This window comes from Equus przewalskii, chromosome 9 (assembly GCF_037783145.1).
Source record: "Equus przewalskii isolate Varuska chromosome 9, EquPr2, whole genome shotgun sequence".
In the NCBI taxonomy this organism is placed as follows: domain Eukaryota; kingdom Metazoa; phylum Chordata; class Mammalia; order Perissodactyla; family Equidae; genus Equus; species Equus przewalskii.
In genome coordinates this window covers 65,489,873-65,509,134 of record NC_091839.1, presented here as the reverse complement: position 1 = coordinate 65,509,134, position 19,262 = coordinate 65,489,873, and the positions used below count along the sequence as shown (strand labels likewise).

General features: G+C 40.0%; 1 protein-coding gene across 1 annotated transcript in view; it reads right to left on the bottom strand.

Annotated features, from left to right (window-relative positions):
- The window catches only part of DCBLD1 (discoidin, CUB and LCCL domain containing 1), a 63,460-nt gene that overhangs the window by 28,876 nt on the left and 15,322 nt on the right, over positions 1-19,262 (bottom strand). Inside the window, exon 2 of the mRNA XM_070559316.1 lies at positions 14,148-14,360. Within this exon, the coding sequence (XP_070415417.1) occupies positions 14,148-14,360 (213 nt within the window). The remainder of the gene's footprint in view (positions 1-14,147; positions 14,361-19,262) is intronic.

The window sequence follows — 19,262 nt, the reverse complement described above, 5'->3', positions numbered from 1 at the left end:
AGGTAGTCAGGAAAGTGTTATCACATGAGTAATATTCTAGGGGCCTCCTACATTTGCTCAAAGAAACTCACAAATTCCATTTTTTCTGAGGTTCCAAACTTAAAAGACTGTCTAACGCACGGTAAAAATCTTATTCCCATGCAGTTTATTTATTTCTCTCTCTTACAGTAACTTCTGGTTAACCCATATAATTTATTTTGATTTGTACAATGAGGTTTATAAAAAAGCAGAATAATTTCTAAAGGCTTTTAGAATAGCATAGCATAAATTATGCAGTTAAGGGTATAGCATATTGTTTCTAGAATAAGTTGCTTGAAAAGCAATAGGAAGATCACTGAACTTTCAATAGACAAAATTAGATTTGGAGCTAAAAAAAAAAGGCCTTCCGAAGACTACTCAAATCAAAATTTAGTTTGTAAATGGTCATGTACTCGAGACATAATAATTTCTATGAAAAAAAGGGTTAGCAAGCAAATTTTGAAGAGAGGTATTCTTCATCAACTTCTCCCCAAATAAAACAGTATGGAAAGAGTCAACAGCATCAACAATGACAACATCAGGTTAAGAGAGGAAGAAGGGAAGAAAAAGGCCACTCTAATTCAATGCCCATAAAACTGGGTTACATTAGCCAAAACCAACAGAGACCAAACTGCTGAATGACTCAGAGGATCATGAACCCAACTAATAAGCATTCCTCTCCCCACATAACGGACCGGATTTCCCTTTGGTCCTGTCTAGGTCTCACATTCTGAATATGTAATAGAATAAAAGAGAAATGCTGTGTGCCTACCCTCATGCCCCAAATCTCTGTTGTTCCCTATTACTAAGTTATGGCGAAACTCAAATAAACAAGATCACTTTCCTCTTTAGAAATACTCACCATATATAATTACTTACATGAGTTAATTCTTGCAAATTACATAGAATAGTATCTAGCATATAATGTGCTATATAAGTACTTATTAAATAAATAAATGAATCTATTAAAAAACAAACAAATAATGTATGCTTTCCTTTTAGACTGTGTTCCATGGGGTCAGGAACTTTTCTATCCATCACTTTATCTCCAGCAGCTTGTACAATATCTGGCATGTGGCAGCCTTCCAAATATTGTTTGAACTGAAATGAAGTTATATGTTCTTGTATTTGAAAAAGTCAGTTTTTAAAAGCTATCCCTGATTATAAAGATACATAAAAATATTCAACCCTGTCATTTAAAAATATCATGAAGTCAGGAAGAGAAGAATGGACAAGCAAGAAAGGAAAGAAAATAATTGGTGTAATGGATATACGGATTTTTATGATCTTTAATAGTGCTCACAAGCATGGTAGATAGGAAATTTATACTAAATCCATTTTTGTATACTAAAGTACAATAAGAACCACTTTTGCAAAATTAAAGTGAGTCAGATTACTATGCTTGACTTTTGCAACTTATTCTGTTTCTTTTACATGTTTGAAAGTGCTTTGTTCTTTGCACAGATAAGAAGTGAAGATACTTGCTTTGCAAACCCGAGAATAAACATGAAATAACTAGTTCCATGTTGCTATTAATAAATTAGAATGTTTTTCTACCCACATTTACCTCTATCAAGAGGAAATAACATAGATACTCCTCTCCAAATGGTCATGACAATACTAATCTCTCTTTAAATTTCTATAGCATTCCAGCTAGTTCTAACAAAAATGGTTGAGCTAAGCAAGTCTAAATCGACTATCAGTGAGAACTTGTTTGCAAGGTATTTTTTAAAAGATTTTATGGAACAGTTGAAAGGAAAAGTTGCAAAATTGTATATTTTTTATACAAATAGATAAGAGTGCACACCATCACACTGTTTTTCTGCAATACATATGATTTCCTAGACCCAAAACATGTAAATATAGTAAAACACTAATTTGGTTGCATCCTCCCAAAGTCATGATAGGCATGTAAATATTTCTGGGAAAAGTTCAAAGAAAGAAAACGTAAACACACACTCCTCTAATCCTCCTTACCCCACAGGTACCAAGCTCTCTTATATTCTTATTGATGTGCCGCAAAAATGTAACTAAACCCTGAAGGGGATAGAATATACCATCTCTATATAAATGCCAGCATTAAAAGTTATTTTGTTCATCATCGCACAACCATCACAATAACAAGAGGGAGCTTCAGTCGAGGGTGGGGGATGGAAGTTGAGGATTGGCTGCTGTACTGCCTGGGGCAAAACATCCAAAAAAAAAACGGCCTGTCTGAAGGTCTGACAGATAAAGATTCCTTTTCACAGACTGGAAGTTAATAACTGCATTCCTAGAGTTAAAAGGGAAAAGAGATGAAACAGAAAAAATGTGACTGGCAGTGAGAGGGAAAAATAATTAATGGGAAACCACTGAAGGATCCTACAAGTCTGTCTGTCCTAAGCAATGTTCTATTTACAGCCAGACTCCCTTGAGGATGATATCTTTTCCTAAGAAAGCATTTCTCCACCCACATCTACCCCAACAATAAATTTCACCGTTAGTACTCTCCATCCTGACTTTTCAAAAGGGTCCACACCTGTATTTAAACATTCACAGAGACAGTTTTGTTGGAAACCCAAATGGAAGCTTGCCGACTTCTAACTTGACCACGGTTATATTCTCCATCCTGGCCAGTGTCCCTGGATTGCTAAACCGGCCTCGATTTTCAGTCACCCTGGACCCTCAACCCTACTTAAGAGGGTCTGAAGAACTTGAGCAGACCTAAAAATAGGACTCACAGCTCTGCGTGGACGCAAACCTGTGGGTTGCTGTAGATACTCAGTAAGTTTTCTTGTTTAACCTGAGGAGGACTCAGAGGTCCAGAGGATTTGTGAGCTTGCTTTTTTTTTTTTTTTTTTAAGATTTTATTTTTTCCTTTTTCTCCCCAAAGCCCCCCGGTACATAGTTGTATATTCTTCGTTGTGGGTTCCTCTAGTTGTGGCATGTGGGACGCTGCCTCAGCGTGGTCTGATGAGTAGTGCCATGTCCGCGCCCAGGATTCGAACCGAGGAAACACTGGGCCGCCTGCAGCGGAGCGCGCGAACTTAACCACTCGGCCACGGGGCCAGCCCCTTGTGAGCTTGTTTTACAGAAGAAAGAGAATGCCTTCGGGGAGGTTGCAATCACGGGATGGCCAGCCCCCAGCCGCCCTCCCACTTCCCTTAGCTCCATAAACGCCCCTGCTTTCTTCTCTTGTTAAGGCAAATTTGAGAGAACCCATCCTCCTGCCTTCTCCTTTTGGCCAATTTGAATAAAACCTTTCTCCACGTCCAAGCACCTAGGGCTCAGTGATTGGTCTACTTTGCATTGGGCACACGAACTTGAGATTAAGAGGTTCAGTATCAGATGTGTGCTTCACAACCGGCAGTGCTGCGTGTTTCATAGCACTTGGACTTCCCATCCAACTCCTATCTTCCCTCACCTCTATCTTTGTCTGTGAGGCAGGTTCCATCTTACTTTGCAGTCGCAAATTCCCATCAGACTGAGGCACGGCAGAAAGGCTGTTCATCAAGTAGGCAGAAAAATCAGGAAAAATAAATATTTCTATCTTTTGTGTACATAATTGGTAGCCCTAGATTGTGGGAAAGGTTATCAGTGATACCAAATGGAATGGCATTGTGGCATTTGGCACCAGACATGAGGCCAAGCCCGAGTAGATAATGGACTGATTCCTTGGACCATCAGGAACTGCAGGAGCTGCCTTTTTTGAGTGACTCTCAACATATCCCCTGTTTGGGGCTACTGTCCCATGAGCAGCTGAGAGGGGAAACCGTTTATCTTTCTATGTTTGAATAAAAGAAAACTGTCCTACAAAGAAGAATGAATGGTCTGCCCAGAGCCAAGCCCGGAATCCTCTTAATTCTGTGGTAATCTGACAATTTGTGCAGCAATTTATAGTACTGCTCCATTCTCCATGGACTGTCTGCCTCAGTCTCTGGACTTACTATTATAAGGCAATGATAGTTTGGTTAATAACTGTTACAAGTCATTTCAGGCGGTTCTGTGCTTTTGATCTTGAAACTGACGAAACTAAATTATTGCTTCATCTGTGAAAGGGATGTATTTAGAAAATGATATGCATGCTGTTAAAAAAACAAAGAAACCCCTCCCCCTCCATAACCACACTCTCAGTGGTGAAAAACACTGCGATCAAATAAAAACCTAACTCCTGAGAGATTTGTCCTAAATCAAATTGAACAACAACAAAAGTCTCCTAAAAACCTTCATTAACCTTATGAACACCTTCATACACATTTAATTTTGCATGACAGATAAGAAGATGCTGGTGAGCCTCCGTGACCTTCCCTGGGAGTGCCACTGGCAGAGCCAGCTGCACAGCACACTACCAGCTGCCAGGAAAGTGGTACCCAGCGCGGCCAGCATCTGTGTTCAGAGACGTGCTGATGAAACAATCTCCAGAAATGCTGAAGCGGCAAACGCCATTCGACTTGTGTCCATTTCCATTTGTTTTTCCAGTGCAGTCAAATGGCAGGGTTTGTCCTTGCTTGCTAATTGCAATAGGGTCATTGTACAAAATTACAGAATTTTTCAGGGCCATTTTCTTTGAAAAGGAAGGAAATTAGCATAAAAAAGGGATATTCCTGGACTGGGCCATTAAAACCATAGTCACGTAAGAATGTAAGTGGTATCCCTGGAGAGTTTCGGTCTCTGGTTCCCAGACAAAAATCAGTGACAGATGATAAATGAACCAGGCGGATTCCTAGACAAAGGTGCGCCTTTCCTTGGGGCTATGGGACCAAGTCAAGAAGAAACCCACCTAGGCCATTACTTTTCACCCAACAAAAGATGGCAATTACTGACAGTAAATCAAAGTGTGTCTCCAGGGAAGTATTTAGGGAAAAGGAGGAGGCCAATAGCTTTTTCTCCTTGAAGCTTATGGCTATGTTAATGAGACACCTAGTGTGGAACATTCTGGCGGGTACAAATTTACAAGTCTAAGGTTCTTTCTAAATTCTATCTTGGCATAAAAGGCAAAACAAAACAAAAAGCAGTCCTCCTCAAGAATTTCCACAAAAGTAGCCCCAATCATAGAGGAGAATGTGCTTCTAGGTCTTTGAGGCCCAAAACAACCCTCCACAAACTGGAAATTTCTTTGAATGCTTTTGTTTTATTTTTAAAAGTCATAAGAATTTTGCATTCTCCATAATATTTTTGTGAGATATAAACCATTTGCAAAATAGACGCTGCCAATCTTACGTTTTTCCCTATGTGGGCTTTTTAAAAAAAATCAACAAACAAGGCTAATGATTAGATCTTACTGCAGTATTCCAGATGTGTATCATTCTAAAAAATTATCACAGAAATCTTGTTGCAATTATGAGCCAAAACACTTAGTATTATTTCCTATTTTTCCCATTCCTCTTGTTCCAAGTGTAGGGGAGGAAGACATTTCCTCTTCCCAAATGTGGGTCCATCTGGCCAGAGAACGAATTAAATTCACATGAGACAGAATAGCAAGAGAAAATTAAACAAAGCTTTATGAGGAACTATGGCCCAGGGCCTTTATTCCAGAAGGAAGAAAGGGCACCGAAGAAGTGGGGTGCACAGAGTGGTTATATACCCCCAAACAGTGTGTTTCACATGTGATTGAAATGTCCCTCCCACAATAGTCACAAGATTGCCCTGTCGGCACAGTGCTTGATGGACACAGCAGGTAGTGGTCTGCTGTCTCGATGGGCGTAGCAGGAGCCAAGTCGATTGTCTGGAGCTGGGCGGTCACAGGTGAGTGCAGCAATCAGTTCCTATCCTAAGGAAAGATGCTTAATCCTTAAGAAATGCCAACGTTGGGAGGGGGAGGGAAGTCAGTTACAGGAGGTTACCAGACTAGCACAATAAAATGCAGATTTAAGTCCTTGCCTTTGGTATTGATTAAGAGTTTCTAGAGAGAAGGTCATCTCCTTTCTTATTCCTGGTACAGAGAGGGAGGCACCTTTTACAGCTAGAGATTTACCTTACAAATGGAAATGTGTCCCAACAAGGGCAAGTTCCATTCCTCAGAGCCTTCTTCCCTGTCCCAGTTTATCGAAAGCAATCAGCCCCAAATAATCCCGATGCCAAAGAGACATATCCTGGGGTGGCCAATTCCAGGTCCCCACACAAGCGTAATACAAATATCAACAGTTGACTTCACATCGTTGTACTTCTACATCACTGACAATGGTTAAAAAAATATCGAGGGTGGAGGTGGAGGTACAGGAAATGGAAGCGAACAATTCTTGAACTTCCTGGTTTTCCTATTGTGCAAATCACTTAGCAGAACACCACTAATTTAACTGACTAGAATTAGATTCCTGTAGTAAACCAGGTTCTTTCTATCACTGACCACAATGCCTCCTTAAGCAGTTTGACTAATAAGCATTTTTTAAATTTCAAATTAGTACTAGTCCTCTGTACGTGAGTGATTTCTCAGAACTCCATTTTATTCTCAGGATACCCCTATGGGGAGGCCTGGAGAAGTTTCCATTTCTTCCAGCAAATGCAAACAAAAACTATAGCTCAGGTCTTCTTTATGCACAAGCCATGGGATCAGATGGCTTTTGTCACACAGAAATTGGGATGGCACGGTGCTTAAGAGCGGGGTCTCTGGAATGAAATGCCCAGACTTGGATCCCAGATCTAGTTAAGTGATCGTAAGCAAGTTACTTGAGCTCTTTGAGCTTTAGTTTCCTTATGTGTGAATGTTAATAATAGACCCTCTCTCCCAGGACCGTTGGGAGGGTTACATGAGTTAGTACCTCTCAAGTACTAAGCCCAGTATACAGCACATAGTTAAATGCTCAATCGCAGGCACCTTCTTTACTATTTCATGCTCTTTTCTATATAATAAGCAGAGTCCTAAAATTATACATGAATCAAGACTTTAAATGTTTAAATGAAGAGGGGATGTTCATAGGTAAAGGACTCTTACTGTGACTCTTCCTATGCTGTGAATAAAGACACTCTAGGGGCTGGCCTGGTGGCACAGGGGTTAAGTTCGCATGTTCCACTTGGGCAGCCCTGGGTTCGCCGGTTCGGATCCCGGGTGAGGACACGGCACCGCTTGGCAAGCCATGCTATGGTAGGCATCCCACATATAAAGTAGAGGAAGATGGGCACAGATGTTAGCTCAGGGTCAGTCTTCCTCAGCAAAAAGAGGAGGATCGGCGGCAGATGTTAGCTCAGGGCTAATCTTCCTCAAAAAAAAAAAAAAAGGCACTCATTTTCTTTTGTAAAAACCCAGATTTTTTAATATATATTGTTCGCCAAAATCAAGCTATATGCAATCAGATTCATTAAACATTGATTGAGCATCTGCAGTTGTAAGACTATGCTAAGCAATGGGGGATACTAGAGGGGTGAATAAAATGCAGTTCCTTGCTCAAGCAACCTCATATCTGGTAGAGAAGCTAAAATAATTATCTCAGCATGAGATTGGTGTTCTACTGAAGGCTTAGAAAAACAACATGAACCCAAAAGAGGCAGTGACCAGGACTGCGGATATCAGAGAAGTTTCTAGGGTAGGTAGCATTGGATGCGGTTTGCCTTTACTCTGTGTATGTGTGTGTGTGTGTATGTGGGCAGAAAAGCAGGCGAAGGAAGAGAGAAACAGACACATGGAGATAAAACATCAACAAATGTACCAGGGCGATGCATTTAGGAAAAGGCATGGAGATGGTGAGACTCAGAGATGAAGTAGAAATGTGTGTGGGTAGAAACGAGTGAGCCCTGAATGCCGTGTTAACAAGGTTCTGGGGACAGTGGGGCATAGTTAACAATTTTGAAAATAAAGGAAAGAAAGAAATTATGAAAACGATATTTAACAAGATAACCTCAAGCAGCCTCGAGGAAATGGGAACTGGCAAAAGAAGAGGGGAAAAATCAGGAGGCTCTTTTAATACGAAATCGATGCAAAGAGGTGGACTGGCAATGGCAGTGAAAACAAATTAAAAAGACAAACTCAATATACTACGAGCTTGGAGAATATGTGTTCTCTGCTTGTCTCACAAGGATGGGTGGAAAACATCTGTACGTAGAGTCAGTTCTGGCTCATGGAACCCCTACCACGTGTGTGGAATGAGTCGGGCAAATGTAGGTCAGGAGGAAAGCCTCAGGAGGGGTAGAGCAAGATGTGCTGCTGCAGCTCAGCCTCTGCGTGGTGGAAGAAGAGTGCTCAAAGCATTGAGACGGGACCAGTGTGTTCTCTGCTCTTAGACATCTTAGAGAAAGAATAAACTGTGTGCAAGACAACTGAAGAGGAGGGGAAGAAAGGGGAGGGGGAGGAGAGGAGAGAGAGGAGTGATGATGGCTAACATACAGTGAGTGCTTATTATGTACCTGACATCATTCTTTTAAGATATATATATATATATATATATATATATGCCTCAATCATCCATATATGGTAGATACTCTTATTTTGCCCCTTTTAAAGATGAGGAAATGGAGATACAGAAAGATTAAGTAATTTGCTCAAGGTCAAGAAATTAAAAAAATAAGCACTAAGGCAGGAATTTGGAGCCAGGCAGTCTAATCACAGAGTCTACACTCTTAATCACACATGAAAAATCAAGGCAGAAACAAAAATGTTAATCTCAATCCATTTTGAAGACCAGCCTGGTTCTGCTAGTCCACAGTGACCCAAGTGGGTCAGTCTAGGCGATTCCATCAGAACAAGGTCCTCTGAGATCCTGAGGAGCCAGTACCTGGTTCCCACCAAGATTCCTCTAGCAGGTCTTGGGGGGAGTCCAGGGACAAGGCTAAACTCCACCCACTGGGGGAAGATCAACTTTCAGGGGAAAACTGGGACCCAGTCAATCTTCTTAAAATATCAGAAAAAGAGAAATGATAGTTCCTTTGGGGTCCCAGTGAGCAGTGGTGACTCTGAGTGCATTCAAATCTCTGGGTCCTTTGTGGTCAGCAAGACTGGAAATGGAACTTAACCAGGGGGCAAGTAAAGGTTACAAGTCACCAAAGAGTTTTCAAGTTGAGAATAATCATCTTCAGTATGAATTCACAGCCTTCCCTCTTCAGTGTCACAAATAAAACAATGTTAGATATTTCACATTTTAAATGTAAATATATTGGTGTGACACAATGCTTGAATCAGCACCTACTTTTCCCCCAAGTTTAAGATATTTTAATGTTTTATATAACTAATCTCTTATTATTTTACATCGGTACTAAAGCAGCAAACTGAATTGCACTCTAAAGCAATTTTAAATTTAAAGAAATGTTATTTAAATAGACTCCCTGTTGGAATCTTCAAATTCCAGGTTTAAAAGTGAATTTGTTCAACCCTAGAATAGCTTTGGCTTCCTTAGTCAAGTTTCCATGGTCTTACGTGCTCAAATACAAGATGAGCACATCTTATATTTTGCAAAATTGTCCAAAATTGTCCTCTGAAAAGAAGGCATCACCTTATATTTGCATGCTTTCAAAGTTTCATATAACATTGACCTCTTTGAATGACAAAGAACTATTTAGGGAACACACTCAAAATAAATGAATGTAGTTTTGAATGCAAAAAAGAGTCTACCTGACAAAGGCAGTGGAAAGCGGAGCCAAGAAACTTAATGTAGATTCAGTTCTTATTCCTGGAGGATATATGACTCACAATTTCTGATGCTGGAAAATGTGGTAAACAAGCCTTTTAAAGATCACTTGAAAAAGTAATAATCTATGTTTGCCAAAAATGCATAATCTGAATTTAATCATGAGGAAACATCAAATCAACCCAAATCAACAGATGTTCTACAAAATAACTGGTCAGTACTCTTCAAAACTATACAAGAGATGAAGAAAGACTAAGCCAGGATCCCAGATTAAATGTGTCTGAGGAGTCATGGCAACTCAGTATTTCCTGATCCTGGGTTGGATCCTAGACCAGAAAAGGGACATTAGCGTTTCTTTTGAAGGGAGTCTCAGCAACTTTGGTCTCGTAAACAAAACCCCAGAATTCCCTTAATTAGAGTGAAAATAATCTCTACTAAGCAAAGTATGACACTTCTTAAAGATTTTTTTGGCCAGGATATTGGCACATGTGATCTTGAAAGTCAGTACATATATTTTACATCCAAGAATTTTTATAAGTTTAAAGTGAAATTTGTGTTTAAAAATATCTTTAAAAACTTATTTTGTAATTAAAAGAAAACATATTTTCCAGAGTGACGATGATATACTTTACTTGATCAATTTGCTGCTTCCTGGAGATTTCAATGGTATTTTGAAAGGGAGAATCCACGTTCTAGCTCAGTCAGAGATATCTAAGTACCTTCTTCTAATTGATGCTTGAATCTGAAATATCAGCCATAATTAAATACACAACAAACAGAAGAATAATAACCCCATCTTGTCTGTATCAAGCCTTTTAACATCAATGAGATCAAATGCATGTTTTGCCTGATAACTGGGAAAGCAGGCATGAGTCACACTTGTTTACACGGCACATTTTGCTACCATGAATATGGATTAGAAAAGCCTCCAAAGCATGTGAACCAAACATTTACAACAAAATTGGCATGGGAGTGAACCATTAAAAATGACTGCATAATGATTAAAACTGGACAACTTCAGCATATTCACAATAGTTAATGCAACCACATTCTAAGTACATCCACTCTTGGCAGAGCTTACAAACACTAACGCCAGAAAACATTATTCTTTTTCAAAACATTAACTTCACATTCAAAAGTCTGATAGTGTGGGAGTCTTAAAATCTCTTAGCAATGGGTTTTATAGGAATTAATTGGTTAATGAAAAAATCAAGCTGGATAAACTAAAACTATTCAGCTGTTTCAGCCAGACATATACTCATTAGAGCCGTCACATACTAGAATTTCAGCAAGTATTCCAGAACATACATTCCCCTCTGCTGCACTTCAGCTGGGACTGCCTTGCACCATTGGCCCTGGCAATAGTGCTGTGGATCCCTGGGACCCTGTGCTGACACTAGGGCCCTCCCTCTGCACTCATGCCAGGTCCTGTGGCCACAATGGCTGCAGAGGAGCCCCCTACCCTTCCAGGGTGCTGGGCAACAGCCCCATAAGAATGCTGGCTCCCTGAGCTTGGAGGCAGGCAGACAAAGTACTTCCGCCTCCTCCTCCTCCCTCTTTGTGGATGCCTGCCCACCTCAGGGAGGTTCCAACTGACTGGGGACTATTTTAACGAAGTTGAAATATAATCTAGTTAGTGGTTTTGGTTTAAAGAAATCTACTTGTTTTTCATTAAGAAACATACGTTTATTAAAGAAAAAACAGAAAGTAGTGAGAAGACATAACAATCCCCACAGTTGAACTTTCTAAAGTTCTACTTCAACATTTTACTCTTCTTTTATCAACGGTTTTATTCTACTGTTACAACATAACTATATATTCATATTTTACCTAACTCTGTATCATAAGCAGCTTTCCATGTAAACAGTCTTTTAAACAAGTAGCTGTTTAATAGTCCAAGTAACTATAACATGTTTTACCTAACTGGTTCCTTGTCATTGAACTTGTCGATTGACTTCTAAAATCATTTATCCACTGAGCATCTGCAACATTCAAGTCACTGGATTAAATATTGTAAGTACACATGTCTGAATAAGTGGCTCCTCCCAGAACACTCTGAAACTTCAAAAGACACAAATGGACACATGCAACATATATGGTAGATGCATGTGTACGCTTGTCTATGTGGCCCTAAGCCATTTAATTCCTTTTGAATATGCTTATAGGGTCGAAATAGTCTAACTTCCTTTCCACGTATCCCTTTCATTGCTAGTTTCTGTTATCCTTGTCTGCTGGATTTGCCTTAACATGCCTGATTAGAAAATTTTTGAAGTAGCCACAAAAGGAAGAAATTCTGAGCATCATTAACTATTTTATCTTAAGAATATCCCCAACCAAAAATATTCACGACACCTGCCTTTTAGACAAAACTGCCGGATGATGCACTGTTGGGCTGGTTGACCTGGGAAGGGTGCTAATACACTGGTTTTCTTTGAGTGGTAGGACTGGGAGAGAGGAGCAGACATCTAGAAACACATGTCTCGAGGCACAAAGACATAGATATAAATTTTCCTTTCAGCCCTTAACTAGCTGCGTGATGGCCGGCACGTTACTTAAATCTCACTTTCCCTACTTGTAGACAGGAGTTGGTAATATTTACCTCGTAGGGTAGATGTAAGGATTCCAGAAAATCTGTATAAAGGCCAAGCATGTGCCTGGCATACAATAGCCACTGAATATGTTTATTTCCATAATAAGCATACTGTTTTTACAATATAAACATAACTGTGTATAAATAAAACTGAAGAGAAAAGTTAATTTACTAGGCTTTATTGCTACAAGGGAATTGTAATTCATTACTCATTTCCTAGTGAAGAGTCTAAATCTTGAAAATTTAAGAAGCTAGAAATGTGAAATACAGCATCCTGAGGCCAACCATGATCATCTTGTAGCCTAGCTCCTAACATGTAGTTAATCCCAAGATTTTCCTCCTTTTTGTATATTTGTGTACATATATCAAAGACGATGGAGTAAACCCCTGGGTGTGGGAAACCCACATCCCTTCTCTAATCCTGCTTCAGGACCACTTGCTTCTCCTTTCTAGCTCTCCCTCAGCCTCTGAGGTGAGAGAGCCCCAAAGCAACAGAAGCGATTACGCTGCTGCTCTGTCGGAAGGTGGAATTAACTGCTCATCTTCTAGGAAAGTAGATGTTTCCCCAGACAGACAGGTATGGAAAAGTCGTTTCTGGCCCTGCAGCACATTGCCTCACATTTTACACTAGAGCTCTGACACCCAATGTCCTCCTCCGAATCCAAATGGAATTTCCTGGCTAATGAGGGAGTCCCTGAAGTGTGCCTCCATAAGTTAATACACATTTGATTACAGAGCTAACTGAACAGCAAGTGTTCCCAGGGGCCTTAAGCATCCCTGGAATTCTCATTTTCCCATCTGAGTCAAACTAGAATTAAAAAGTTGCAACCAATTATATGAAATCAACCATCTTTACTCTGGAAGAGTAATTCAACCATCACTAATACAGAGATAATATTCCCAAGGATAAAAAATCTTCTATTTTTTTTTCCCCCAGGGGGGCCAGGTAAATTTAGATCTCTGAACAGTCTCAGGGCTAGTCTGGGCTTCCACACTGGGAGGAGGCACAGGAGTGAGGAGATAGCTCTGGGCGCAGAGATGAAGACAGCCTCGAAAGCTGGGTGTGTTTGAGAAATTGCCTATACAACTAACAGGTGGACAGGGTTTAGCCTAAAACCTCTACCATTTTTGGAGGTGTACGAACAGAGAATTTCAGAAAATCTCTAATCTCAAAAGAACCTGTATATAAGATTTTGTCTCTCTTTTCAAATTATCTAAATCCAAGCTGTTTCTTCAGGCTAAGGATCGTGGAGTCGTCACAATGATTTCAGACTCCAGAGAGCTGACAGCAGACCCCACTGCACAAAAAGCTTCATTTCAAAATGTTCTTCTGGAAACTATCCTTTGCACTTGCTGTTCCCTCCTCCAGAAAACTCTGACCCCAGACACATGTGCAAGGTCCATTCCTCACTTCATCCGGGTCTCTGCTCAAATGTCCCCTAATTAGAGAAGTCTTCCTGACCATCCCATTTGAAGTAGCACAAACACACTGAAAAGTGGGCTCTATGTCACCTTAGGGTGACTTATTTTTCTTCCTCACTACTTCTCATATTAGAGATGCGTTTGTTTGTTTATTTTCCACTCCCCCAGCCACGCTCTGCCAGCGTAAGCTCCATGAAAGCGGGAACCTTGCTTTTTCACTGCTATAATCCACCCCAGTTCTTCACAGAGTAGTGACCCCATGATCACTGTTCAAGAAATATTTGTCACACAAGTAAATGAACTGTAGATGTTTCAGTCAAATATCAAATGTTTCCAGTTCTCTTCCCAGCAAGATATAAACTCAAAGCCTCTGAGACACACACACAAGGCTAACTCTATCTCTTCAGGAGGCTTTGTTGCAGCTTAGGAAGCGAATGTGTCCATGTGAGCTACTCTGAGAGTTTACAGAAAGCAAGGTTCTCTTCTAACCTTCCCAGGCTATGATATCATTTAACACACCACTTGCCCTCTCTCCAGATCTCAAATTTTTTCATGCTCACAGAAACCTCGATCTCTTTCCTTACCGTACTGATGAGAAGAGCTGGTGAAGAGAAGGTAGTCAGAAGCACAGGTCTGGGATTCAATATCCAAATCCCCCAACCTCAGAATCAGTCTCTTCCCCTTTGGGACGCTGATAGTCTTCTCACAAACAGTGTGATTGGGGTAAGTCCCTGGATAATTCTTAGATGTCATTGTGCCACTGTCCTGATAGGTCACAAAGTGCCCACAGCCATCACCTGTTAAAGAAAAAAAGGATAAAAGAGGTAAGTGAAATGAATTCTGACTGAGGATTTAGAAGGCCCAGTATAATCTCCATCTTACGTATTTTATTCTTTCCTTGGAGGGAAACGCTTAAAAAAAAAATGAAGATGGAATTATTGAACAGTGTCTACTGTTTCACTTTATTTCATGTCTTGTTTCCCAGTTTAACCTTCTGAACATTGCTGATCAAAATGTTTCATAAAGTAGAATGGAAAGCCCTTAGCAAACATACCATTTAATTATATTATTTTTTCTAACCATTGATCCATCTACCCATCCACACTTGCAAAATAGGCCCTTTCCATTCACAGATTTGCCATTTGTGGTTTTGTTTATTAGCAAGCCAATGTCATGAAATAACATGCAATGGAGAAAATAATATTACTTCTAAGAGTTATTGTCCTGATTAAGTGAGATAATGTATGCAAAATGTTCCTGGTAGAATCTGAGGCTCATGCTGAGAGGACTTTGTTTAAGAGCATGTCATTCAGCTGGGGACTAACAATCATTCAACATTCACATCTCAGTTAGTGACAGTCACAGATTTGAAGGTTCATCATAGACTCAGGATACAGCATTAAAGAGTGTCAAGAATCTACTGTATTAAGCGCTTGCCACATACCAGACATGGTACTGTTGGAGACACATAAAAGCAGCAATGCTTGCTTCATAGAACTCAGAGTAAAACGGAAGATAGACACATGTTTGAATAACTATAATACTAGTGCTATGTGCCATATCAGGAGCTTAAACAAAGTGCTGAAGAAGCCAAGAAAGAATCTATTTCAGTGAATTATCAATACTTCACCAAAACAAGACATTTTCTTAAGACTTCTGAATAGGAAAATTCATCAATTGACCAACACGTTGCTCCAGTAGATTAGAGTCCAAGTTAACCACAGAAACATCTAAGGACATGCACAACTGGGTGGGCTGCAGGGTAAATGAGCATCCACCCCGTTCAGATCATCAAATGCCTGTGGTCAGTCTGACTTCACATAAACAAAGCAAGAATTTCTGGTCTTAGCTAGAGGGAGAGAAAGCAGAAATCAGTTGGAGAAGGAACTCTCTGAGGTAGTAAAAGAAGGCCTTCCCATCCTAAAGTCTTCCAAGCAGAAGCCCCAACTTGGGCACCCTGGGAACTGAAGCCCAGGGCAGCCAGCCTTCTTCCTCTCCCACCTATTCCAGAGCTAGAGGTGGATTCACCTGGGGCTTCCTTTATTCTTCTTCCTTCTTGCCCTGGGCTTGCAGCCCAAATGATAACAGAGACCTAGACAAAAAAAAAGAACTCCAGAATCTACCCCGTCTCAGCAGACAAGGTCTAGGGAAAGGATCCACCCATTATCCAGAAACTTCCACAAGATTTCAGCAGCCCCGGCCCGGAGGTTGGATTGGAGGAGAGTTGACTTTAAGAAGCAATGAATGAGAGCAAACCAGGGGGAAATGCAGTTAGTTCAGATAAAACTACTATGAAACCTTGAGATCCAGGCAGAAGAAGTTGTGGAATTTATATGGCAGGCAACAGGGACCCATAGAAGTTTCTGAGAAGGGAGATAATGAAACAGGTAAAAGATGATTGAAAAAGATGATCAGCCTGGTTGGGTAATACTACAGGAGCCAGACTGCAGGGAGAATCTGGAACACAAGAGCAGTAGGAGGGCTAGGAATGGGGGAGCTGGAAAGGGAAGGACGGGAAAGAAAACCAGAGCGAAATTCACAAGAAAAAAATCAACAGACTCAGGGTTTGGCTAATTATAGTGGGTAAGGCAAGAGGAGGAAAAAAACTGAGATTCTGAGTCTGGAAATGATTGGAACACTGAGGCTAATATAGATAGAAAGAGAAGTCCAGACAGGGAGCAGGTTTGGGAGCCAAGGTTGGACGTTTGGTTGTAAGTTTTAGGTGACAGCTATATCCTTGGGCTCTCTGGCAGTACGGACACAATTGTTGAGAAGCAAATGAAAATTATACTAGAGTGAAGCATGTGGTGCAGAAACACATAGTGCACAGGGTTCTGATGTAAAATTTGAATTATTTGCCTGCTTTTAAAGGCTTTAATTTAAAAAATCCAGTTTACAGTTTCTCTTGAAAACTGGCAGACATGGCAACCATACCTGCAGACATTCTCACAGGGCTAGTGATATGGTGGCTGCCCCTTTAAAGGAGACAAATGCCCTAGCTCCCCACCAGGTCCTTGCCACTCATTTCTAGGACCTGCCCCACCTTTGGAGGCATTGATTTTGAGGACTCTGATAGAGCAATCCTAGGGTACCTTGTGTACAAACAGTTACACATACAAATATACACATAACTAAGCCACCAAGATATTGCCTGTCAAATGTTTAAATGCTCCTTTTCTTAGTACTAAAAAAATTCTCCTTCAATAAGAAAAGAGAGAGTGAAAACTTTTTCCAGAAAACACAGCTAAATATAAAAGGAAGAGCAATTATACTTGAATCAACCTACACATGATTGTACTGTAAATTTTATTTCAGTGACATGTCACGGCAAAGGAAAATCCCAGGGTGTCACTTTTATTCAACCCTGTAATTATGCTTCTTTCCAATCACTTCTCCTCTGGAGCCCAAGAGGAAGCTCATTTCACCCAGCAATACTGGCAGAAGCGGAGCAGGTTTAAGTCTTCAACACTCCCATCACTACTTTGCGTGGGGGATCTGTGCCTCCTTAGAAAAACCCCCCTCTTCCATTAACTATCAGAATGAAACTCCATGAGTCTTTGTTCTGCCAAAGAACCTGAATGGAACTGCTGAGTCCTAATTTATGAAAAAGCGAACTGTCATCAGATGTCAGAATTCAACTCTTGCCTATGGAAGTCGACTATGTATGGAGTTTTCCGTAGCAAGCACTAACAGTTTATTCCATGGGTATTAACTACATTGGAATTTTCACCCTGTTGTTCTTCCGAAGTTTTGATGACTTCAAAGGACTAGATATAGTTAACAATTATGTATTATATACTTAAAAGTTGCTAAGAGAGTAGATCTTAAATGTTCTTATCACAAAAAAGGAATGGTAATTATGTGAGGTGATGGAGGTATGAGCTAACACTGTGGGGTTGGGGTGGGAATAATTTCACAATCTGTAAGCGTATCAAATTAACACATTGTTGACTTAAACTTGCATAATGTCATATATCAATTTTATCTCAACAAAGCTGGGGGGAAAAAAGGACTAGAAATATGCCAAAGGGGAAAGTGGAAAACTGCTAGGGAGACAAAATGCCTACGGTATCAAGTATTGAATAAGGCAGATGCATGCAACTGACAAGCAGAAGCATTATTCCCATGACCTAATCCTAACACTTGTGTAGTTTAACTCTCATAGCCTAACTCTAATTAAGAAGTCTATACAGAAAGTGCAATATGATGTACCCTTGAAATTACACAATGTTATAAGCCAATTAAAAAAAAAAAGAATCATTGACAAGGAAGAAGACAAAAGGTATTTAAAAATCTGTCAGTTCATGTTGCATATCTTGTGCATCAATGTCCATATCCTGGTTTCGATATTATACTACAGTTTTGCAAGATGTTATCATTGAGGGAAACTAGGTAAAGTGTACACAACACCTCTCTGTATTATTTCTTACAACTGCATGTGATCTACAGTTCTCTCAGAATAAAAAGCTTAATTAAAAAATTGAAAAAGAAAAGTCTGTCAATCTAGGTAAGTTTGGCTGGCAGGGGGTAAAAATGAGAGGGCTTTTATTTTCTATTTTGTACTTTTCTATACTATTTGGATTATTCCGTATGTTTCTTCTATTTTTAATTCAAGTATTTATACAAATTTGCAGTGAAAAGACCTATATAAAATGACAATGAATAAAGCAGGCCATTTTTATTCTAAAATCTCTTGGTACCAAGCCCATTATCCAAGTTTTTCACATTTGTCTAACGAGCGTGGGGTGTTGAGTCTGAGGGAGGCTCATGATATATGCCCAAGTTTACAGAGGAGAAAACAAAATGTATATGACTTGCCATAAGGCTACTGAACTGAGGGTAGATCCTAGACTACAATTCCCAGATGATCTAGCTATGATTTTGTCTCGCCTCTTTATTCTGATTTTGTAACACATGTGTATTTGTGTTTAATCCTGGAAAATCACCGGAACTGCTGCCCTATCAGACCTCCCTTTAGATACTTTCACAACATTCTTCTGTTAAAATGAACAGCTCCCATAAGATGTGACTGACTCCAGCAATGATTATAAATAGATGGAAAGCCATTGGGTAGAAGGCTGATGAAGAACTTTAAAATTGAAGTATGAGGTGTGTCACCATCTAAACTTGAAGATGGATCTCAGTGTGACTCCAAATGAGACAACCAGACATTACGTGTCTCCTGAGAGGATAAAATGTGCTCTATGCACCAACAACCATAAAGTACTCCTGCCCAAAAGCGAAATCCATGAGTCAATAATGACTCTGAATCTCATCAAGGCTTCAGCCTACAGCAAATGCAAGCGTAGAGCACAAGTTAACTGACATCACAGGGAGGCCATTAGCCGAATCCAGGGTGTGACATTCTAGGTGCAATTGACCCAGTTTCTTCGACAATGAATTGGATAAATAGGCATAAAAAAAGTATTCATTTTAGATTAAGGAAGCTGAAGAGCCACAACAACCAAGTGAATCTTGTTTGGATCCTGATTTTAAAAACCAACCTTACAAAACCACTTAAAAAAGATAATTGGGAATTAAGTAATACCAGGAAATTATTATTGATTTTATTAGGTATGATAATGGTATCGAGGTTGTGTAAGAAAACACCTTTCTCTTAGGAATGCCTACCGACATACCCAGAGCTGAAATGGCATACTGACACGAGGTCTGGGATTTGCCTTAAAATACTTCAGCAA